The following is a 26,072-nucleotide window of genomic DNA, read 5'->3' on the forward strand; positions in this document are numbered from 1 at the left end:
TCCCCCTACATCTTGGGGCCGGGCTAACTGAAGGTATACGGCCGAAGAGATAGTAACAGCGTTGAATTATCTGGATATGGCAACTGAATGGCTGCTACTACAACTATGTGAGTGTAGACTTCATACTCCAACAAATGACACTCCACCTCATTTCCATTGGGAGGACAGAGGATTTTTAATTTATACTTACCGCAGCATTAGACTGGACAGGAACTGGCGGTGATAAGATGCTCCTGTCTTGATCATCATTTTCAGTTATAATTTGGTATTGGTTTTATGGAAACAGATAGGTTTTACGGTGACGATGGGATAGGACAGGTCTAGGATTGGGAAGGAAGCGACCGTGGTCTTAAGTAAGGTATATACCCAGGATCTGATTGTGTGAAAATGGGAAACCACGGAAAGCCAAATTCAGGGCTGCTTATAGTGGGGTTCTAACCCACCACCTCTCGAATTAAGCGAACAGCTACTTGACTTTAACTACGTAGCCAAGTCACTCGCTTTTTCTGTTCTCTAAAGGACCAACTCTTTCACTATCCTCCATCTGTATTAGGATATGAAGGTGTGTTCAGAGCGCATCACTGGCGACATAGTGGGGAGTACGCGAGAAGTAAGAAATGATCTGCAGAGTAATAAAGGGCACATACACTGAACATGCGTAATGAACGTAAGAAAGTGTTTATTTTTATTGAATAAATCAACTTTCATATTCCTATCACAAATTTTGAAATGGTTATTCTAAAACAAGACTACTTTTTAGAATAGTTCCCTGTATACAATTACATACTCATAGCATGTATTCAATGAAATCAACATCCTCACTAAGAATGTACAGAACTTACCTCCGGAAAGGTGCATATTTCCTCGTGTAGTTAACCAATCTGGACCCGGCGTTCATTATATAGTTCATACCGGGCGAGTTGAAAGTGAGGTTAGGGGCGCGCGGCTGTGAGCTTGGATCCGGGAGATAGTGGATTCGATTCCCAGTGTCGGCAGTCCTGAAGATAGCATTAAGTGTTTTTCCATCTTCACACCAGGCAAATGCTGGGGTTGTACCTTAATCAACGCCACGGCCGCTTCCTTCCAACTCCTAGGTTCTTCCTATTCCTTCGTCGCCATAAGACCTATCTGCTTCGGTGCGACGTAACGCCACTAGCAAAAAATTAATTATATAGTACATAGCATTTCCTAGTTCTCTAATACGTTTGTTATAACTTGCCTGTATGTATTCGTGAAAGTTCTCTCCACGTCTGCTTCCTGTAAACTGAAATCTCTAACAGAACTTAGTGAAAGTAGAAGGAAACAGCTCAAAGTCCCATATAAAACAGTCCAAAACTTGTTATTGGAGTAAATATGTTATACAACAGATATTTATCTTGGATATCATGTGGTACAACATACAGTAACAAAGGCAACACAAGTTTTAAATAGGCGATGACACTGTTCATTAGCAGACAAGCCTAAAAGGTAGAAAATAAAAAGCGTCAAAAGGTCAATTTCTGTTAAATTAATTTTCTGGTTCCGAAAAAATAAAAAATAAAAAATAAAAGGGTTAAGTTAGTAACGCTAATATACTTTATAACACACCTAAATTTTCACACTCTAACAAGAATTTCTTCATAAATCTTTCGTAGACTCCACTTGCCATGACATTCTCCATAGACTTTGAGAAAGAATCGCTTGGATTCATCATATCATTCAAATCAATTATTCCTTCGGATTGATCAATCATTATTAAAGGAAGCGTCGAAGTCAAAGCAACGAAACCAAAAAGTGTGTGTTCGTTAAAATCTTTCTTGAGTTTCTCCAAGGTTATTTTATGGGCAGAGCAGTTTAACATATCCAGAGTGTCTGAAAGGGTAGAGTGGTACACTTTAATCAAGCCATCTATACTAGTATGATGTACTTCTTCGTTTGGACAAGCCCGTAGGAAATATTGAAGGTCAACTGTTGGGGAGGAATAGAAACATGTTTGAAAGTCCACTAACCTAATGTCTGTCACACAAGTGTCAGAATATCTGAACATCATGTTGCTACTCCAACAGTCTCCATGAATTAGTGTGTTCAATTCACCATCCTTAGCTCTCACTGTATCCATTATGCGATCATAAATATTCTTACGAATATTTTTTATTTTCTCAGCGTATTTTTCATAGCCAGGCCACTTCAACACAGTATTCTCCAAGGATTTGAGAGGACTCTCGTAAAATGGAGTCAGGTCTTCCCGAAGTTCCTCAGTATAAAGAGAGTATTGGTGATTCTGTAGAATACTGGGATTTGCCTCCAAAAGAGCCAGGGAAGATGCGTGGAATCGAGCAAGTGTTCTGAGAGCAAGCGTGCAATGTGTTAGGTCCATGCCTTTCCGCCTGTCAACTAGAGTAAACCCTGAATGACGTAAGTCCTCTAATACCAAAAAATGAACAGGGTCCTCGCCAAAATACAAACACTTTGCAGAGAACGGTTGATATTCACCCGGTTTAACTTCTTCTAGAAGTTTGTACATAGATGGTAGAATTTCCACTAACATTCTTCTTTCGATTTCGAATACATTTGATTTCTTCATTAATTCCTCACTTTTCCGTCCCAAAGGCTGACACTTAACAATCACGCGCCGTTCCTGCGAGTCTTGCAGTTTAGCTACAACCCGGTACATATCACTTGTGTAGCCATCTCCTACAGCATTGGCCATGGTGATGTCGCAGGACAGTACGGTAATGGTGGGGTCTCCATCTCCTTCCCGTAGAGCCGTCTGGATGAGGTTCTTGTCTAACCAAGATGGTGGCAATGGTCTCTGATCCTCGGTCATTCTGGAGTTTAGGATACTATCTGAAATGATTAGACATCAAACTGTAGCAGAATACAAGAAATCAAGTTTGTAGTTGACAAAGTAAGAGTAAAGGTCACGTAAATTTGGTGATGATTATTTGAGAAGAAAGAAAGAAAGAAAGAAAGAAAGAAAGAAAGAAAGAAAGAAAGAAAGAAAGAAAGAAAGATTTTTGGGTACGATATATTGACAAGTAAATCATATTACTGGTTAGAGAGGTCCAAGATAAATCTTTTGAATGTTTTTTTGATTTATCTTCAGAAAATTTCTTTTTTCCAGGGCATGTTACTGGTGAAAACATGTTCAGAATCACTCAGAAGAGGAACTCCGTGGAGGGAATACACATTTGAAAATAACTTCATTGCATGTGCACGTCTACAACCTTGGTACTTACTAATTAGACGTTCAAAAGAGTATGCAGTGACCTGTTTCGAAACGTAAACAGGAAGAACAGAAATCGGTATCACAAGAATGTTTTCATTATCACGTATTATTGGTTCACAAAGAAGTTTTTGTTATCACGTACAACTTCATGAGTGTTTTAACAGTCAAGGAGTCCTCTTAAATTTTGGATATGTATGTACACTCTCTAGTTTTCGCTTACTAAGGACTAATTTATTGCACACCTGTCGTGTTATTTCGTTGCAAACCTCCGATGCCTTTGAAAAGTTCCTTGGTTGGTGAGCAGCATCGCGGTATTCAATTGAATTCCAGAGAATTTCAGTAAGATTTGAATACGGGACCATACCTGTCCATTCTAATACAGTGATGCCATTGTCCTTTAACATTTCTTTGTTGGGTCCAATTTATGACAGGGTGCATTGTCCTGATGGCATACAAATTATCCATCTGAAATTTTTGGGCACATGGACATTTATTGCATTGTCTCAATGTATTCTTTCGAACCAATGGCTTCTTTAATAAATCTTAGCATTTCTGTGCCGTTAGTAGACACACATTCTCAGCCCTTAATAGAGTTTCTGCCTCTTTGGACAGCGCGTACAAGTGCAAGACAACTGGGAAGCAATTTTTTCAGTCGATGTTCTTCGAATTTCTGTACCTCGAGAAATGTACAACTCAAACCTCTTTGTACAGCACATTTAATCAACACTCTATAAACAAAATTGTTTTGCTGCGGACAAAATTAAAGTTTTTCCTGTGAATTCGCTTAAAACTGGTTTCCTCACTGGCGCGTAAGTATACAGTCTACTGTCCTTTAATCTGTGAGAAATGGTAACTGTTGACACATTTTTCTGCGTATTGTCTTCATATTCTCTCCTAACGACAGAAAATGAAGCCTTGTGCTTCGTTTTAGACAATTCAGTCTGTCTTCAAGGTACTGTGTAGATGTTCCCCAGGCACAGTCACTGCTTTGTTTGCTTATAACACTTTCCATCACCTAATCTGAATTTATTAATAACTAAGGCCTGGATTTTGATGACCTAAATGTTTAAAAATGATGTATAAAATGACATAAATTTCCTGTAAAATGATCGGAAACTTTTTAAAATGTCATATAAGGGTTATAATCAGTATACTAATCGAGTTGGTATAGCCTATATTTATGTTGCTGACATAACGTTAACACACAAACAAATGCAAGTAGACTGGGTCTTACTGTACTAATATAAATTTAATTGATACTTGAACTAATTTCATACTTTGATGAAGATGTACATAAACATTGGTTAACATTTCAGCCCATTGTTTAATACTGCAAAATTCAGTTTTTATTTCAAGCATGTGTTCTCTGTTGTGTTGTCCGGTAAGTCAGGAACACCTCAAGAACAAATCAAAAAATACTTAAATTTGCGATGATATCCATTACGACACGCCTAAATGCTTCAAAATCCTCAAAAATGTTAGAAAATGACTCAAAATATATAAATTAGTCTAATAAATTCTATAAAATGACCAAATAATGACATATAATTTATAAAATGACCTAAAAATACAAAATGGAAAAAATGACAGAAAATGACCTAATGTATTAGCATTTCTATAAATCGGGAACTAGGATCAGGATCTCTCTACAAGTTAGCAGTATCTGTTGTGAACCAATCAAAAGACGGCATGTGATCAAATTCATAGCCCTGTTAAGAATTTTGGTCACACAAAGTCTTATTCAAACTCACCTCCACTGCAATTACTCTGTGGGTTTTGTTGCACTCACTCATACCTATAATTTGTCATCTTAAAAAATAAAGAGCAATTTTCCCCGTCTTTTCCTTCTTCCGTTATCACACAACTTGCTTACTGCTACATGGGATTTTCAGTTGTACCTGTCTTAAAGCGAACGTTTCTGAGTGATCTTCCTTTATCTACCACTTATTGAGGAAATAACTACCAATCTATGTAAATCCCACTACACACCCTCGTCTCTTGATGTATTCTTCTTGTGATTTATGCCATTTATGTGAAGTACGAAAGAATTTCCAAAACATAAGATCTTCTAACGTATTACTTAATACAAATATTTATTACAAATAAATAAAAAAAACTCAACGAATATGTTACAATCATTGAATTCAAAAACATATCATGGTATTGTATTGTATGTTCCTCGCATTTAATATTTGATCAGATACAATTTTAATTATTATCAAAATATAATTTACCTGCTGTGATAACCACAACAAACCTTAAGCCTGTACCTGGCAGCGTTGCCGCGGAGAATTCTGAACTCTTTCACATGTCCTGGGAGGCTGTCCACAGGGTCATTTACTACGCAACTCACGCCATAATTCAGCCAGATCAATGATAGCTAACGCTATGAGAGGACAATGTTATAATGTCTACGAAGTAGTACACGGTCTCTCCAAGGGAGGAAGTAACCGACGCACTGACATCATTGCTTTTAAGTGATCCTGTTCTGAAGGTTTTATCATTGATCTCACAATTAGATTTGGGACCAACGAAAACCATCCGAATTTATGAAGAAACGGTGGACTTCTATAAGCAAAAGTACAAGCTCTCATCCATCCCTGTAATCGGCTTGATGTTTGGTGATCGAGGAACCATAACTGAATATTTTGTCAACTTCTGCAATACGTTTGGGCTGAACAGAGATTTATTCTATAACATCGCCATTACTAATCTCAAGAAGTCCGTCATGATCTTCAAGAACCACGCTTGCGGTCCTCAGGTAAATGTTTAACGTGCCTCACTTTTTTGCCTACTCTTAACTTAATACTATCTCGTGTATCTATCTGTATTCATTGTTTTTGTTGTTGTTAAGGTACTCTTTGTCCTTGGGAAACCTGCAGCTGTTGCAGGAAAATTGGATAATAAAAATATATAAATAATATATGTTTCATAGTTCTAATAAAGAAATACAATTTACAATGGACTTATAATACTGTGCTCATTGGTTAAACAAATAAATGAAGAAAAAAACGAATATTTTATAAATATTGAATTCCAAAACAAATTCTGGTATTGTATGTCCCTTGCATTTAATATTTGATTAGACATAATTTTAATTATCATCAAAATATAATTCCTCTGCTATGGTAACCACAACAAATATTAGGCCTATATCTATAGGTTATTCTCTCGAGCGACTATATATTTACTTTAGCTTGCTCCACATTTTCTTTCATTGTCCCCAGCCTTCCATTTACACAAAGTTTCATTTACAGAGTGAAAAATTGCAATGATTGTTGGGCTTCACATTAATGGACACGAGTGACGATTATCTGTGTTTATATAGACGAGTACTCCAGACTTTATACAGAGTCGTCGCAAGCAACGTGAAACGGGTATATGACAGTGTTGGTCATACTGAAAAGTAATTTTCAAAAAAAAAAAAAAAAAGAACGTCGATATCTCGCGCCGTTGTCATTTTATCAGGTGTTGAAATTAGCCAACCAGATCGCTTCGCGGGTGACTTCAGATGGGCTTTGCGAGGCAGTATTACTAAATCTACACCTGGATTATGACCGGCTTGATAGCGCTAATAGACGAAATAAACTTCTCCAGGGGAGGAACTTGAACAGGACCTTTCTACTGAGAGGCTCGCCCATAGCAAGCACACTACAGTGGCATTGGCTGAAACCTACGGTGTGTTACTGTTTGATGCTCATTTGTCGGCATGGCTCTCAATCCCGACCAAGCCACGTGCAAATTTAGCAACACCGCCTCGTAAAGCCCATTTCAACTCGCTCGTGAAGCGATCTGATTGGCTAACTTCAACGGCGCGAGATATCGATGTAATTTTTTGAAATTATTTATCAGTATGACCAACACCCTAATGCTCATACAGTACTGTATACTCGGTACACGTTGTTTCCGACCACCCTGTACAAAGGGAAACTGGATCTATAGTTGTATTTATTTTGACTATCTAGCGAATAGCTACAAAACATAAGTATTGATAGTGAAAGCACATAATTATAAAAAAGCAAATCATATACATACTGTAGGTATCCTTGACCTTTCAACAAAGAAAGAACTTGTTTTACCTTTGAATTTAAACTCTCTGGACCTCCTTCCCCTGAATCCTTTACACTTGAGAGGGCATAGTGGCGTCACGATTGTACTGTCTTGATTTGCTCTCACCAAGTTTGGTAGTTTGACACGACAACGATAGCCTCCTAGAAGGATATCACCTCCAGGGGCTGGTCAACCTATCTGAGTGGTGTGTTCCTCGCGGTCTCTCCCTATTAGCCTTTCCCTCCACCACAAACTTCTCCAGGGTGATGTTCTTCTGGCGATGTGTCCGAAGTACCTCTGAATGACCCGCACGAGAAGCCTGGTCTGGATATCTAGTCCTTCCAGCACCGTCGTTATAGGTTCGGTGTTCAGTCCAAGAATTTTAGAAAATGCATCCGTAAACCTACATCTAGCAGCTCTCTATTTTCCTCTTATCTGCCTATTTGACTGTCAAAGTCTCAGCTGCATAAGTAATTATTATTAGTGATTTTTAAGCCCACTAGGGAGCGCTTATCACTAGTTCTTTTTGGATGTTCGCTTTCGTTCCCAATACCTCTTGGGTCCTGCTATTCATTTTCCGTTCTTTTCTGTGAAAGAGGTCTGCGAGATTTAACAACGTTTGGTAGAGGAGACCATGATTTTACGAACTTTTGGGCGGTCTCAGACATCAGTCTCAGAAATCCCAGCGGATGTGTGATAGTACATATATCACACCCCCGAATTATATGTAGAAGTTAGAGATATTATTGTCAGTATTCGATTTATTATTATTATTATTATTATTATTATTATTATTATTATTATTATTATTATTATTATTATTATTAGTATTTCATTTGTATATTTTGCCATTTATATTGATAAGCTGGAAGATATCCACATATGTAGGTATGAGTAATTTGTTTTGCACGAGTGGGAAAACAGTGCTTTAATAACTCTGGTAATTTGAATGAGTCATCTGGCTACCCCAGTGTGTGTTGTGATGTACTTGTGTCAGGAAATTCCATTAGTCATGTATATATCCCAGCCTGATGAGATGAGCTTGTTGTTGTACCAGGGAAGTTTGGTGATTCATGTAAAACTCCCGAGAGTTTGTTATTATCTTGGGAGGAAGAAGTAGTTCAGGGCTTGGTCTTGACTTGAGATCACTCATGATTGGTGGGCAAGCACCAATCCAGACGTATCATCTGAGAGGAGGGGGATGTTGATGTCTATAAAAGTTGATCATACGGCGGCAACCAGGGACATTGTAAAAAAGGACATTGTAAGGGTGATTGTAAAGGTGAAGGTAAAGGAACGAGAAGGAAGATAACTACAACTACAACTACAACTGACGCACTGTACGGGAAGGAAGTGGTGCTGATACACGGTACTGGAGTGACACGGCTGCAATGGACTGGACTTCAAACGTTCGTGGAGCGTAGTCTTGTTATGTTCGCGGGAAGTGGATGATTGTGGAGAGTGCTTGCGCATTAAGTATGGTAGCACTTGTGGCGGCCTAGGATTATATGTTGGTGAAAGCTATCTTAGACTTTCCATGATTTATGTTTAGGATCGACAGACGTGTGTATATATCTTTACAACAAGTGTTAAAATATGTGAACACAGTAGTACAAGGTACAGTATCTGTGTGATGTGATAACTGCCGATTATGAGAATCGGTAAGTCGAATTGATATAGAGACAGTGAAGGGTATTTATCTTCATACATGTACATTGTTCATCGGACCATCTACAAATGGTAGCTTAGTTCTCGCTTTCGTTTTCCCACGATTTTCATTATTGTTGTTGTTGTAAATATGGAGTCTTCCAGCAATATTTTATGTGTGTATTATATGTATAATGTTGTATGTTGATGAGGTGCTCATGCACGGAATTTGTTCAGAATATAGTTAGCTATTTTAGAATCAGTGTTATTGATAAACCTAGGTGCAGTTCCTACCTAATTAGTCGTTTTCAGGAGGTTAGGTAAGGCCTGCAGCAGATGTACCAGTACGCAGCATTATGTACACGCCCTGGGATATAAAGTCTATCATGATCTTATCTAAATTCGATGGATCCATTCTGGTGAACTCTGGCGCCCATACTACGGACATTTCGGTTAATTATGCTTATTAATTTTATGAAGTTTTTGAGTAATTTTATTTATATATTTTTATTTATGATTTTATTTATTTATTATCACAAGAAAAGTTACAAATGGCTTCCCAACGTGTGGCTGAATGATTGGTACATCTGTTAGGCTTATAAGCGTAGGTGCACTTGTCAGGTGTGGATGGAATTCTACAAACTATGTCAGTGAAGTGTTTTATATGTACGTGATATGTATGTTGGAGTATGAAGAAATGTTGTAGCGAGTCGAGTATTATAAAATTGAGAAGTAGAGAGGTTGTTAAAGTTGCTAGTACTATGAATCAGGATAAGAGAGTCAAAAGAATTCCACCACATTGAGTTTATCTAATTTAAGTAAGAGTAGCGAAATGGCTAATAGTAGTGAAGTTCAGTTGGCAACGATGGGTGAGGAACCGAGTAACCCGTCTCAAACTCAGAATGTAGGGGATCAAGAGGAGGCTTCCATTCGTAGTATGCTTCTTAGTAAGAACGAAGAGTTGAAGGGTGAATTGTACAGTAAGATGGATAGTCAGAGTAATGAATTAAATTCATTGAGTGTTGAATTAAATGCCGTTAACAGTAAAATCGATAATAATAATATTGAATTGTCCAGTAAGATTGATAGTCAGAGTAAAGAGTTGAAGAGTGAACTGAGTTTTTTAAGTAATGAAATATACAGTATTAATAGTGAATTAAATTCGGTTAGTACGGAGCTGTCCAGTAAGATTGAGAAGCAGAGTGCAGAGTTAAATTTAGCTAGTGTTGAATTGTCTAGTAAAATTGATAGTTTAAGTAGTGCTGTGAATGGTAGAATAGATGAATTGAACCAGAAGTTTGACCATCAAAGCAGGGAAATTCAGGAAATCAATAATAAGGTAGATCGCGTGCTATTTGGCAACTGAGAAAATCGAATGCCGATTTAATGTTGTTAGGAAGGAATTTGTTGAAAACAGCAAGGAATGTGATAAGAGAATAAAAATAGTGGAAGATAAAGTCGAAGAAATAGATAGAATTAAAACCAGCCAGAATGTTTTAGCGAAGCGAATAGATGAAAAGACTGAGAAATTGGAGAAAGACCTCAAGTCAGTAGAAGGAAATGCCAGAATGGTAGTTGAAGAAGGAATTAAAGCATGTCATGTGAAGTTAAGACAGGAGATCAGTCAAATCCAAGTAGGTAGCAGTATATGTAATAGGTACGTATCTTGTACGAAGGACTCTGAATTACCCAAGTTTAATGGTCGGCAGTTTAATCCGATGGAATTCTTGAAAACGGTGGAGAAACCGTTTTCTAAGAATCTTGACGATGGTTTGATTGAGTGGAGTATGGTTGATGAGATGTTGGATATTGCATTTGTTGGAGAAGCGAGATCCTGGTTTCAAGTTTATAGACAGGGTATTTCGAGTTTGGAGGAATTTAGGGAGAAATTTAATTCTAAATTTTGGAGTGATGCTATTCAGGGAAGAGAAAGAGATCGCGTGCTATTTGGCAAATATAGACCTCAGGAAGGTGTGTCTATGACGGAATATTTCTTGGCGCATGTTCTGATCAGCCAGAATATTGAAGGTCTAGCATCGGAGAGAGATACAGTCCGCCAGATGTTGAGGCATTTTCCTGAGAAGGTCGGATTAGCTGCATGTATGCAGAATATTGTTACGATTAAGGAATTAGAGCAGCTGTTAGAGAGGATTGATGCTTTGGAAGGGCAGGGGAGTACTAGGCAAAGTGAAGGTAGAAATTACGGCGATAATGGGAGACAAGGTAATCAGGTAGCGGGAGATAGGAATAATCAGAATTTCAGTCATTCTTGGCAAGGGAATCAGGGTGGTAATTCCGGAAGGGGAAACAGACAGTCTAATCAGGGAGGTAATCACCAGGAATATTTTGGCAGAAGACCTAATCAAGGGGAATCAGAAAGTAGGGGGCGTACGGATCAAAGACCTCCAGATCAAGTGCCGAGACATGATAATAGTGAACAGTCCACGTCAAGTAATTTAAACTGGAATCGGACTTCTTAGTTGGGTCAGATAGGCAGTCCGATACCGAAATTCCTATTCACGTGATGAAACAGGTAAGTTACGAGGTAGACGTGAAAGAGGAATTATTGTATGACCATGTGTTTTGTGATCAGGGAGATTTTGAGAATGGGGGGCGTGATGAAAGTAAGAAATATTTGTCGGATGTCTTACTTTGTGCTAATGGTGATGGTAATAGCGGTGTTGCGATCGATAATCTTGTGGAAGTTTCTGAAATTGAAAGTGAAGTTTTTTGTGAAGTTGATGAAGGTTGTTTAGTAAGTGAAGAGTGTTCACGGAGTATACATCATGAGGATGTTTTTGTTGATTTAAGTCTACGTGAGGAGAGTAAAGTTAGGCCCATTATGTGTGAAAATGGTGACTTTGAGATTAATGAAACTTCTGATAAGAGAGTCGAAAGTAGCAGTGTTGTTGGCATGAAAGTGGTGCAAGTAGGAGCTGATATGGAAGGTGGTGAAGATGACTTGATTGTTGAGTCATTAAGTAGTAATGACAGCAATTTCGAAGTGTATTATGGTAAGAATTTCAGTAATAGAGTGAGCGTGTGTGAGAATGGAAGTGTGCGTGAGATGAAAGAAAGTCTATCCAAACGAGTGTGTTATGTTTTATTTAAGGCTGAGAGTTGTGTGAATGATTTGAATGACGTGTTGAGTGATATCGATGTGGAATGTATGAAAAAGCATGTGATTTGTTTGCTTGCATTAACTATGAGTTTGTGGAAGAGTAAACATTGTGAGATTCCCGCGCATTTCAGAAATAGGGATTTCTTTGTTATGAATGTTCTGAATGAAAGCTTGTATGATTCTTGTGTGACCGAATGGGATGAATGTTTGTGTGTGAGATAGTGGATACTACTAGACGTAGTTAGATTTTATTACGGTACGCATTCCTCGCTTATCGATGCCAATATTAAATTTATGTATAGTTTTTTCATTTATATCAGGGTCCGTATACTGTGGACAGTAGAATAGGCAAGTGTGCTTATAGGCTCCTAACCGCTGAAAATAAGGTCCTTGGGACATTTAATATCTATAGCCTTCGCAGATATAAGAGATAGGATCTGCACCTTGGATGTATATATTATCAATTTTAATGTATGTGTACAGTAGCAAGAAGGGATTGTATTCAATGGTATATGAAACAATCGGAGTTGTGTGTATAGAGCCATATTATTATTATTATTGTTTGGACAAATTGTATTTCGTGTGTGCGAATAAAATGCAGTAGACGCAATGTATATATCATTATTACAGAAATTGTGTGTTCAGTTATGCCATTATAAGGTTACGTATGAAGTTCTGTTTTATGGTGAATCATAATATGTGATATCATCAATTCACCAAGGGGGCGTTATGTGATAGTACATATATCACACCCCCGAATTATATGTAGAAGTTAGAGATATTATTGTCAGTATTCGATTTATTATTATTATTATTATTATTATTATTATTATTATTATTATTATTATTATTATTATTATTATTATTAGTATTTCATTTGTATATTTTGCCATTTATATTGGTAAGCTGGAAGATATCCACATATGTAGGTATGAGTAATTTGTTTTGCACGAGTGGGAAAACAGTGCTTTAATAACTCTGGTAATTTGAATGAGTCATCTGGCTACCCCAGTGTGTGTTGTGATGTACTTGTGTCAGGAAATTCCATTAGTCATGTATATATCCCAGCCTGATGAGATGAGCTTGTTGTTGTACCAGGGAAGTTTGGTGATTCATGTAAAACTCCCGAGAGTTTGTTATTATCTTGGGAGGAAGAAGTAGTTCAGGGCTTGGTCTTGACTTGAGATCACTCATGATTGGTGGGCAAGCACCAATCCAGACGTATCATCTGAGAGGAGGGGGATGTTGATGTCTATAAAAGTTGATCATACGGCGGCAACCAGGGACATTGTAAAAAAGGACATTGTAAGGGTGATTGTAAAGGTGAAGGTAAAGGAACGAGAAGGAAGATAACTACAACTACAACTACAACTGACGCACTGTACGGGAAGGAAGTGGTGCTGATACACGGTACTGGAGTGACACGGCTGCAATGGACTGGACTTCAAACGTTCGTGGAGCGTAGTCTTGTTATGTTCGCGGAAAGTGGCTGATTGTGGAGAGTGCTTGCGCATTAAGTATGGTAGCACTTGTGGCGGCCTAGGATTATATGTTGGTGAAAGCTATCTTAGACTTTCCATGATTTATGTTTAGGATCGACAGACGTGTGTATATATCTTTACAACAAGTGTTAAAATATGTGAACACAGTAGTACAAGGTACAGTATCTGTGTGATGTGATAACTGCCGATTATGAGAATCGGTAAGTCGAATTGATATAGAGACAGTGAAGGGTATTTATCTTCATACATGTACATTGTTCATCGGACCATCTACAAATGGTAGCTTAGTTCTCGCTTTCGTTTTCCCACGATTTTCATTATTGTTGTTGTTGTAAATATGGAGTCTTCCAGCAATATTTTATGTGTGTATTATATGTATAATGTTGTATGTTGATGAGGTGCTCATGCACGGAATTTGTTCAGAATATAGTTAGCTATTTTAGAATCAGTGTTATTGATGAACCTAGGTGCAGTTCCTACCTAATTAGTCGTTTTCAGGAGGTTAGGTAAGGCCTGCAGCAGATGTACCAGTACGCAGCATTATGTACACGCCCTGGGATATAAAGTCTATCATGCTCTTATCTAAATTCGACGGATCCATTCTGGTGAACTCTGGCGCCCATACTACGGACATTTCGGTTAATTATGCTTATTAATTTTATGAAGTTTTTGAGTAATTTTATTTATATATTTTTATTTATGATTTTATTTATTTATTATCACAAGAAAAGTTACAGATGTTAAGTCTTTTTGTACTCCATTGGGCCACATGCTTCCAGTCTTGTAGCTCTTGACGAATGAGGTCTTCATCGTAAGCCTGCCGTTGTCCACTCTTGAAAGGTGCCCATAAAAATTCAGCCGCCTACGTCGCATGCTAGTGTTAGCCGTTTCCAACTGTTGGTGCAGTTCTGAGTTCGCTTTCAGTCATTAGGTTCCACCCGGGATCACTCTTGGCCCATGAATTTTCCGGTGGATACGTCTTTCAGTTTTTCCAGGTTGTCCATGGTGCCTTTCTTCTTCATCCCTAAGGTCTCCGCAGCAAATAAGAACTGGGGTCTGACAACAGTTTTGTAATGGCATATTTTGGCGTTCTTCGAAATGCACTTCTTGTTGTAACGATTTTGCAACAGTCAGTATGCTGGGTTGAGTATGGCACGTCTGTCTAAGATGGAGGTTCCGTCTCTACTATTGGGGTGGACCCATTCGCGAAAATACCGGAATCGATTTGATTCCTAGATTGCTCAGTGTAAATTTCCAGGTCATTATGGCTTTGTCCAGCACCTAGTTGAAGATAATAATAATAATAATAATAATAATAATAATAATAATAATAATAATAATAATAATAATAATAATAATAATAATAATCGTACGACCTCAGCTATTGTCTGCAGGCAATTCATGTTGACGCCATGTGGCAGGCTGCTCATCAATTTTGACGTTGTGTTTTACTCTGGGGCTACCCTACCAAATGGCATAGTATATCGGATTTCTCTTGGATGTGTATGACTGAGTTTACATGAATTTTGTAGGCTAACACAAAATGTGTCACCAGAGATCCTTTACGTTCCGACATCATACGACATGGAGTGTCGAATGGACATTTTCTCCGCCCTTCAAAAATCCTACTACCTCTGCCGGATATGAAACCACCATCATTGCTTCCGGAGGCCGACACTAGACACAAGTGTGATAAACAGATATAACTTGAAAACAAAATTACAAGTATCAAGCTCGAATTATTAATATTATTTTTCGATTATGATTATTATTATCACTTGTGATGTACATCCATTTAGCATTAGTATTATTATTTACGTAGTCGAATGATCGTATTGTGTGTGAGGTTATGTCATGAAACATGTGCTATAGGTACATAAACATTTATATGAGTTCAGTTAATGCAAATACCTGTAAATTAATATTATACAATTTATTTTTACCTGTATATATAATTTGTAATGTGCTACGGAATTTTGAAACACACTATAACTTCCAGAAAGGCACTAAATGATGGTAGGATATTCCGTACATTATAATCTATGTGTTAGGCACTCTAGAATTTTCGAGAAGGTAAGTTTTGTAATGTAGCTTTCTAGAAGCCTGGCCAGGCACGTATATAAGGAGATGGTCTTGATGGTAACGACGAGTTATTGTTCGGTAGAGTTATGGTGTAGCAAGAATATACTTGTGACCTCGTACAGACATGCAGTGGTTGCAGTCTCCATGTTGAAGTGATCGGCAGTTGTCTAGAATGGCGGCTTTGTTGATGTTCTCTGAGCGAAGTGTTTTGATTGTGATACTGTGATTAAGGTTATGTGTGTGTTAATTTGTAAATAGATGTGGATAAATAACTGTTCCAACTGACAGCATTTCGTGTGCGCCTTTGTGAATACGTTACACTCCACCACTGATCCACAAAGGGAGGTGGATGAATAGGGGAGAATAGGAAACATGAGGAAATGAGTAAGTTGCAGTTTTGTGTTCTTTGTAACTGTACGACTCTTCCGTATCCTATTCAGCTTTTTGGTGGCTGTTCTTCGGGCCGCAGTCTCCCAAAATTTCGGCTGTCGTCTTCATCAGAATAATACAGTTACATCCTATTCATTGTGCCCTGTGGACAAATATAAGCTATAAAGATGTCTTGGTACACTGACCTAATGAAAACAAGGGTATGCAGGGGCGATAAAATGAAAGTGATAACACTAAAACGAAAATTGTGGCGCAAGACAGAAGCTGTTGATTGATTGAAGTTCCTGATATTCATATACCGGATTGGTCATTGGAGCCATAAGATAAATAACTGCCCTCAGGCCATATGCTCTCAGTGTTCCTTCAGTATGTAGGTACAAGCGCAATTATCTGTTGCAGTTACGGACAACCACCCCTGGAGGCCTGAGTTCGATTTCCGGCACTGCCACAAAATTTGAAAATTGGTACGAGGGCTGGAACGGGGTTCACTCAGTCTCGGGAGGTTAACTGAGTAGAGGCGTAGAGGTTGATCGATTCCCATCACAGCCATCCTCAAAGTGACTTTCCGTGGTTTCCCACATCTCTTCCAGGCAAGTGCCGGGATGTTACCTGACTTAAGGCCACGGCCGCTTCCTTCCGCTTCCGTGTGTATCCCTTCCAATCTTCCCATCCCTTCATAAGGTCCACGTTCAACACAGCAGGTGAAGCCCCCCTGGGTGAGGTACTGGTCCTATGACGTGGTTGTATCCCTCCGACCCGAAATCTCACGCTCCAGGACACTGCCCTTGAGGCGGTAGAGGTCGGATCCTTCACTGAGTCCGTGGGAAAAGGCAACCCTGGAGGGTAAACAGGTTAAGAAAGAAAGAAAGAAAAAAAAAAGAAATTTACGGACAGAATGCATACGGCCACTTTCGTAAGTAATTTAATTCTGGATCCTGCATACATGGCCCTCTTTTGATACAACTAACAATTTACCAATTGTTTGGTTTTTATCGGATAAAGCAGGGCGACAAAAGGAAAGAAGCGTATCTCCTGCAAAAATGCTGGAGTTAGGAAGAAAGTACGTAAGAACACTTTTTTGTACAAACTTTAATTCTGTTACAGTATTAAGTAATTTAATAGACATATACTTACCATATATTGTAATAACAGTTGAATCATGGCTGAGAAATTATATAATGGATGCAGAAATTTTCTTACGGAACTGGAGTGTGTATCGGAGAGAGAGGTTAGGAATGGTATGAGGATGAGGGGGAGTATTCATTCTGGTGAAAGAAGAATTTGTAAGCTACAAAAAAGTTTAAGATGATCAAACATGAAATTCTAGGTTGAAGGCTCATTTCTAAAGATAATAGGCAACTTGAAGTCTTTGGAGTGTACAGACCAGGAAAGGGTAGCGATGATGCTGATTCAGAATTATTTGATAATATAAGCAGCTGTGTGGGAAACGATAAGGAAAGGAACGTGATTGTGGCGGGTGATCTAAATTTACAAAATGTCAATTGGGAATGTAATGCAAACGACAGGAAACATGACCAACAAATGGAAAATAAGTTAATATGGGAAGGGCACCTGATTCAGAAAGTGATGGAACCATCCAGAGGGAAGAATATTCTGGATGTTGTGCTGAAAAAACAGATGAGCTCTATAGAGAAACCGAAGTAATACACGCTATTAGTGATCACGAAGCTGTTTTTGTGGCAATTAAAAATAAATGTGAAAGAAAGGAATATATTAAAATTATGAATATTAGGCAGTACCATATGGCTGACAAAACAGGCATGAGGGAGATTTTAATAACTATGATCGGTGGAAAACAGACTCTGGGATGGGTTTAAAGCAATTGTTGAGGAATGTTAAAATAGGTTTGTACCTTTAAAGGTGGTAAGGAACGTTAAATACCCACTATATTATAACAGAGAAGTAAAGAGACTAAGAAGAAGGTGCAGGTTGGAAAGAAATATACTGTAGTTAGAAATGGCTGTGGAAGTACGGAGAAATTACCTTTTTTTGCTATTTGCTTTACGTCGCACCGACACAGATAGGTCTTATGGCGACGATGGGACAGGAAAGGTCTAGGAGTGGGAAGGAAGCGGCCGTGGCCTTAATTAAGATACATCCCCAGCATTTAACAGGTGTGAAAATGGGAAACCGCGTAAAACCATATTCAGTGCTGCCGACAGTGGAATTTGAACCCACTGTCTCCCGGATGCAAACTCACAGCCGCGCGCAAGGAGAAATTGAAGGGACTTACTAGGAAATTGAATCTAGCAAAGAAACCAGCTAAGGATAACATGATGGCAAGCATAATTGGCAGTCATTCAAATTTTAGTCAAAAATGGAAGGGTATGTATAGGTACCTTAAGGCAGAAACAGATTTCAAGAAGGAAATTGCTGGAATCATTAATGAAGAAGGAGAATGTGTATGTGAGGATCTTCAAAATACAGAAATATTCAGTCAGCAGTATGTAAATATTGTTGGCTAGGTGACTAATACTAAACAAGTATTAAAATGTATCTATGATAACAATGACATTTACAATAATATACAAAATTTGAAAACTAGAAAAAGCGGCTGGAATAGATAAGATTTCGGAGGATATAATAAAGACAATGGGTTGGGAAATAGTACAATATCTAAAGTACTTATTTGATTATTTTTCGCATGAAGGGGATATACCAAGTGAATGGAGAGTTGCTATAGTAGTCCCTGTGTATAAAGGAAAGGGTAATAGGCATAAAGCTGAAAATTACCGGCCAGTCAGGTTGACATGTATTGCATGTAAGCTTTGGAAAAGCATTCTTTCTGATTATATTAAACATTTTTATGAAATTAATAACTGTTTCGGTAGAAGGCAGTTTGGATTAGGAAAGGTTTTCCCACTGAGGCTCTACTTGTAGGATTCCAGCAAGATATAGCAGGTATCTTGGATTCAGGAGGTCAAATGGACTGTATCGCGATTGACCTGTCTAAGACATTTTATAGGGTGGAACATGGGAGACTACTGACAAAAATAAGTGCAATTCGACTAGACAAAAGAGTAACTGAATAGGTTGCTATATTTCTAGAAAATAGATCTCAGAGAATTAGAGTGGGCGAAGCTTTATCAGATCCTGTAATAATTAAGAGGGGAATTCCTCAAGGCAGTATTACTGGACCTTTATGTTTTCTTATATATAATTATATATAAATCATATGTGTAAAGAAGTGGAATCAGAGATAAGGCTTTCTGCGGATGATGTTATTCTGTACAAAGTAATAACTAAGTTACAAGGTTTTGAGCAACTGCAAAATGACTTCGATAATGTTGTGAGATGCACAGCAGGCAATGGTATGGTGATAAACTGTGTTACAGGTCAGGTTGCGAGTTTAAAAAAATAGGGAAAGTCCTCTCAGTTTTAATTACTGCGTTGATGGGGTGAAAGTTCCTTATAGGGATCACTGTAAGTATCTAGGTGTTAATATAAGGAAATATTTTCATTGGGGTAATGGAATAAATGAGATTGTAAATAAAGGGTACAGATCTCTGCACATGGTTATGAGGGTATTTAGGAGTTGTAGTAAGGATGTAAAGGAGAGGGCATATAAGTCTCTGGTAAGACCCCAACCAGTGTGTGGTTCCAGTGTATGGGACCATCACCAGGATTACTTGATTCAAGAACTGGAAAAAATCCAAGGAAAAGCAGCTCAATTTGTTCTGGGTGGTTTCCGACAAAAGAGTAACGTTACTATATGTTCCGTGCTGTCAGTGGAGAGATGGCGTAGAATGACATTAGTGGACGAATATGTTTGAATGGTGTCTTTAAAACTAGGAAAGATCGCAATATGAAGATAAAGCTGGTATTCAAGAGGACAAATTTGGGCAAAATATTCATTTATAGGAAGGGGAGTTACGGATTGATATAACTTACCAAGGGAGTTATTCAATAAATCTCCAATTTCTTTGATATCATTTAAGAAAATGCTGGGAAAACAAGAGATAGGGAATCTGCCACTTGGCGACTGCCCTAAATGCAGACCAGTAGTGACTGAATTGTCAACTCAGCCACTCATGTTCGGAAAGTGAGCGTCACGATACTTAGCTCCCGGGTCCATAACAATTATTATTCAACAATGAGTCGTACGTTTAATGTAGATTAAATGCACCACTTCATAGGTCGGTCCTTGGCCACATCCTTCACAGATTGATCACCTTATCGCGCTGACGTCATCAGGCTGCGGAGGGAGCTGCAACACGAACCTCTGATTTCGAACCTTTCAGCACGCTTCAAAACACTGCAACGAGCGATCGGATTTTGAATTTGTGCGTAATCAAACTGACTAACTGATAATACAACAAAGCAAAACAAATCAAAGCCACACTCTTCGGCCTATGAAGACCCTTGTAGAAGTAGAAGGTAGAGGCTTCCCCTTCCCATAACCTCGGGATGGATTGGTTAACTTTATGCCCGGCCGCCTTTACTGTCAGATATTAACCTGATACTATTGGTGCAGGCTGAGAGAATCTCAGGGCCATGTGTCTTTTAAGAAGTGGAAATCTGTTTTCTGAAAGGTTTTGACTTCCTGACCGGCTATCGAACCTAGATCTCTGCGCATGGTTATGAGGGTATTTATAGTTTGCACTAAGGATGTAAAGGAGAGGGCATGTAAGTCTCTGGTAAAACCCGAAATATAGTATGGTTCAAGTTTATGGGACCCTCATCAGGATTACTTGATTCGAGAACTGGAAAAAATCCACACACATCAAAGAAAACAGCTCGGTTTGTTCTGGGTGATTTTCGAAAAAAGTGTAGCGTTAAGAAAATATTGCAAAGTTTTGGATGAGAAGATTTGGGGGAAAGGAGACGAGTTGCTCTACTAAGTGGTATGTTCCGTGCTGTCAGTGGAGAGATGGCGTTGAATGACATTAGTCGACGAATAAGTTTGAGTGGTGTCTTTAAAAGTAGGAAAGATCACAACATGAAGATAAACTTGGAATTCAAGAGGACAAATTGTGGCAAATATTCGTTTGTAGGAAGGGGAGTTATGGATTGAAATAACTTACCAAGGTAGTTGTTCAGTACATTTCCAATTTCTTTGCAACCATTTAAGAAAAGGCTAGGAAAATAACAGATAGGGAATCTGCCACCTGGCTGACTGCCCTAAATGCAGATCAGTAGCGATTGATTGATTGATTGATTGATTGATTGATTGATTGATTGATTGATTGATTGATTGATTGATTGATTGATTGATTGATTGATTGATTGATTGATTGATTGATTGATTGATTGATTGATTGATTGATTGATTGATTGATTGGCCCGATGTCCACGTTGTCTCTGGTGAACCGAGTACACCTTTACCGCCTCGGTTAGGCAGCCCCTCGAACAATACACTCTTCTTCTTCTTTTTCTACCTCTTTCCCCACACCAGTGGGGTCGCAGGTGCTAACTGTGTCGCACATGTTGATTTGGCCCTTTGTTACGGCCGCAAGCCCTTCCTGACGCCAACCCTATATATAGGGATGTAAGCACTATTGTGAGTTTCTGTGCTGGTTTGTAGCGTAATGTGTTGTCTCAATATGAAGAGGAAAGTATTGGAACAAACACAAAAACCCAATCCCCGGGCTAGAAGAATTAATCAGGGGCGATTAAAATTCTCGACCCGCCCGGGAATCGAACCCGGGACCCTCTGAACCGAAGGCCTTGACGCTGATCATTCAGTCAATGAGTCGGACTCGACAAATACAATAACGAGAAAAAATAAATAACAATAATACTGATTTAATAAACAAAATAAAAATTTTCTGTGCAGGTTACAACCCAAATTGGCGACTCGACTACCAAAATATCAGTTCCGATACCCCATCCCCGTATGAGCTTGACATAATAAATTATACATCTGTGTACGTAACACATTTCTACTAATAAAGGGACATACGGTGTTTTCAAAATTACTAATTGATTTGTATATGAAATATTTTTCAAAATAAGTCCGCCTCTGTGGTGTAGTGGTTAGTGTGATTAGCTGCCAACCCTGGAGGCCCGGGTTCGATTCCCGGCGTTGCCACGAAGTTTGAAAAGTGGTACGAGGTTTTGAACGGGGTCTACTCAGACTCGGGAGGTCAACTGAGTAGAGGGGGTTCGATTCCCACCTCAGCTATCCTAAAACTTGTTTTCCATGATTTCCCATTTCTCCTCCATGTAAATTCTGGGAGGTACTTGAATTAAAGCCACGGCCGCTTCCTTCCCCCTTCCTTGTCTATCCCTCCAATCTTCCCATCCCTGCATAAGGCCCCTGTTCAGCATAGCAAGTGAGGCCGCCTGGGCTATGTACTGGTCATCCTTCCCAGTTGTATACCCCCGACCCAATGTCTCACGCTTCATGACACTGGCCCTGAGGTGGTAGAGGTGGGATTCCTCGCTGAATCCGAGGGAAAAACCAATTCTGGAGGGTAAATAGATTAAGAAAGTAAGAAAGAAAGTAAGAAGTTCAAAATAAATGTATTGGTAACTATCCCTGATCGTCAAATAAAATTTGAGTAACTATTATCGTATCAGTTTCAGGTCATCACCACGAGATGTATCCACCTCCGTAGCACTATTATCTGCCATCCTCGGAGGCCCGCGTTCGTTTTCCGATACTGCCAGAAATTTTAGAATAGCAGGAGGGCTGGTATGTGGTTTAAAATGGTACATGCAGCTCAACTCCATTGGAGAGTGTGACTGAAACTAGCTGCACCAGCTCGAGAGGAAGGCACGAGTTTACTCACTACGAGAGGTGGAAGTAGTATTTGTGGGCATGTAAAAAATAAGTAAGACGTGTATAATATATCATGGGCGTCGGTTGGTGAAGTGTGAGTCATTGAGTTGACGCCATTTGGATAATAAATTGTGAGTTAATTTCGATGATTGGACAGTTCGCATCATCATAGTTTACTACAGTCAGCGTAACGAAGCCAAGAACTTTACATACACGAATACGAATACCGTGATATCGGTTAGACTTCTTCGGTGCTCACTGAAATCCTTATGTATGCCAACATGAATGGCAGGGCGTCCAATGGATTTACCCACTTTCACGAATTCACCGAACTCATCCGGGATCGAGTATACAAGAAGCTATCATGCTATGTACCTTATAACAAAAAAGATTTTAAATGTTTTAGTTTTTACGTGTAACTAAGAATTTAACGGTTTTTCGAGACGCTGAGGTATCAGAATTATATCCCGCAGGAGTTCTTGAGCTCAGAAAGCCAGCACTTCTTTCGACTGAGCCACTTAACGGGGCACGCTAAGAAGAGACACTAGTGTGTATGTATGTATATACCTACAGTAGGTATGATAATATTGTTATTTTTCAACCCCGTTTATACTTTTACAGTCTTCGTAGGCGCCGAGGTGCAGAAATTTTGTCCCGCAGCAGTTCTTCTAGTGCCAGTAAATGTATGTTTCACACGATTGCTTGCAGAGAACTTTCGATAGTATCGTATTCAAATACATTAGACTTCTACAGAAACCAAAATATAGTCACTCTACTCCCTACCAGCGCCAAAATATTACAGACTGTCAAATGTTGTTCAGAACCCAAGACAAGGACGTTCCAGGATCTAAAGGAAAACAATAAAGCCACACTGTTACTCATTTCAATGGAAAAATATGTTTAGATCAACTTACTGATACTCCTTCCTTTATTCCAGACTGCCCGTGTTCTGCGATGGCCTCGTGTTGGTACAGCTGATAACGTATCTTAAGCTGTATGGTAATTGGTTATGTGGTGTGATCTCTACAATGGATTGTGTTCCACCTGTATCACATTATATACTCCAGGAGGATGACGCTGTCTTAAAGTTACATCACCTTTTCACTGCATAGACGACCAGGAGTGAGAAATTTCATCATACGTTTACGTGCATGATAAGTGAAAACGTGGGAACAATATACCTACCATTCTATTTAATCGTGGTTATTGTGTGCCTCTACTAAACATGAAGTGGTTCAACTAATTTTTCGGAAACTGTGAATAATTCATGATTCAACTACCTGTTGTACCAGTAACATTTAATCTGTGCATTCTTGTCGACCATACTGCATAGAACAATGACGTTTTGATTATCCGGTTATTAGTTTAATGTCTTAAGATTTCGTTTCTATAGCTACTGTAGGTAGGTGTGATAGAGAAGTTGTCTGAAAACCCGAAATCAAGATATGCAAACTTCTTCTTGAAGTGCCATGTCCGTAAACGGGCATAGGCAATCTTGTTGATCACTCTACTGATGTGTCTTGGTGAAATTTGCAACCTGATTTTTCATCCCATTTGCCATTGTCTACTCTTCATCTCACAACATTGTCGAGGTCTTTTTTTTTTACAGTTGCTAACAATTCTGAAACTTATTAATTACTCTAAACAGTATAACAATTAAGGTCACAGCCCTTCCTTCCTACTCCTATCCCTTTCCTATCCCATCGTCGCTATGGGATTTATCCGTGTTGGTGCGACGTAAGTCAAATTGCAAAACAGAAAACATGGCTAAATGGTTAGCCTGCTGGCCTTTGGACAGAGGGGTCCCGGGTTCGATTCCCGGTAGGGTCGGGAATTTTAACCTTAATTGGTTAATTTCGCTGGCACGGGGGCTGGGTGTATGTGTCGTCTTCATCATTTCATCCTTATCACGACGCGCAGGTCGACTACGGGTGTCAAATCGAAAGACCTGCATTCGGTGAGCCGAACTTGTCCTCGGACACTCCCGGCACTAAAAGCCATACGCCATTTCATTTCACAGAAAAACAAAGAATACAGTATAACAGAGCCTGTGATTCCAGTTCCTTAAACGTATTATTTATATATATAAGAAAACACACAAAGCTTCAATAATATTGCTTTGTGGAACCCCCCTCTTAATCATTGCAGGATCAGATAATGTTTTCCCTTCTCGAATTCTAATTCTCTCAGTTCATTTTTCTAGAAATTTAACAACGTATTCAATCACTCTTTTTTCTTAGTCCAATAGCCCTCATCTTTGTCAGTAGCCTCCCATGATCTACCCTGGATAGGTCATTAGCCATACAGTCCATTTGACATCCTGAATTTAGAATATGTGCTGTAAATCATGCTGGAATCCTGCAAGCTGAGTGGCACAAACGTATTTACTGTAATCAGAAAGAATACTTTCCCGGATATTACGTGCAACACTTATCAAGCTGACTGGCCCTTAATTATCTTCTTTATGTTTATCAACCTTTCCCTTGTAACTGGGGCTACTACTATATAGCTGCTCTCCACTGACTTGGTATAGCTGCCTCATGCAGACAGTAATCAAATAAATAAATCAGTTATGGCACTATATTACCACGTTTAGTATAATACTTCAATAACTGGCGGGAAAATTCTCTTAACGCGGGGAACGGACTTTAACGAAGTACGGGATTGATAAGAGTACATCTTATCAATTAAAGATGTTTTCAAATCAATTGATAAAAGTATATCTTATCAATTCAAGATGTTTTCAAGTGTTGTATCTTTTTGAAATCCCAGTACTTCGTTAAAATCTGTTCACCGCGTTAAGAGAATCTTCCCGCCAGTTATTCAAGTATTCAAGGCTCCAAGAGGGACGAAGAGGGTGACTGATCTCTGAACGCACAACACTGATGCTAATAAGAAGGGCTCGTAAGTTGAAGATCTATAAATTGCCTAAAAGGGACATATTACAAATTATCCCAAAAAGGACCTAAAAACTGCCTTAAGGGACTAAAAATGCGATCCAAATTAATTCATAATTGTAGTTTTAAATGCATATTTAATGAAGAAATATAATGTTTAAAAAATCGAAATTCTAGTGGTGTGCAAGATACAGTACAATACATGAGTGAAATACTTCTTCTTTCAAATAGTATATATATTTAGATTGACATAATTTTTAAAAAGGAATTCCTTTTTGTTAAAAAAATAATTGCAGAATTTAGAATGAAATATTTTTTTCCGCCTAGAATGAATTCAGGGAACCCACAATGGTCATCCTGGAGAAAGATATTGAAATGAGCATAATCCGAATCAAATTTGGCTTAACCACACTAGGGTTACAGAAATTGG

General features: G+C 38.7%; 1 protein-coding gene across 1 annotated transcript; it reads right to left on the reverse strand.

Annotated features, from left to right (window-relative positions):
* Positions 1 to 1,209: 1,209 nt before the first annotated feature.
* On the reverse strand, positions 1,210 to 23,787 carry LOC136876056 (uncharacterized). The gene is made up of 2 exons (XM_067149688.2): positions 23,660 to 23,787; positions 1,210 to 2,826 (listed from the first exon to the last, which is right to left on the reverse strand). Exon 2 carries the CDS (start codon positions 2,804 to 2,806, stop codon positions 1,577 to 1,579), a length of 1,230 nt encoding a protein of 409 aa, XP_067005789.2. The 5' UTR covers positions 2,807 to 2,826; positions 23,660 to 23,787; the 3' UTR covers positions 1,210 to 1,576.
* Positions 23,788 to 26,072: the final 2,285 nt, after the last annotated feature.

The sequence above is a fragment of the Anabrus simplex genome, chromosome 1 (assembly GCF_040414725.1).
Source record: "Anabrus simplex isolate iqAnaSimp1 chromosome 1, ASM4041472v1, whole genome shotgun sequence".
In the NCBI taxonomy this organism is placed as follows: domain Eukaryota; kingdom Metazoa; phylum Arthropoda; class Insecta; order Orthoptera; family Tettigoniidae; genus Anabrus; species Anabrus simplex.

Bases quoted from the DNA above. Each gene is read 5' to 3' on its own strand.
- LOC136876056 (XM_067149688.2), bottom strand. From the start codon at position 2,806: ATGACCGAGGATCAGAGACCATTGCCACCATCTTGGTTAGACAAGAAC.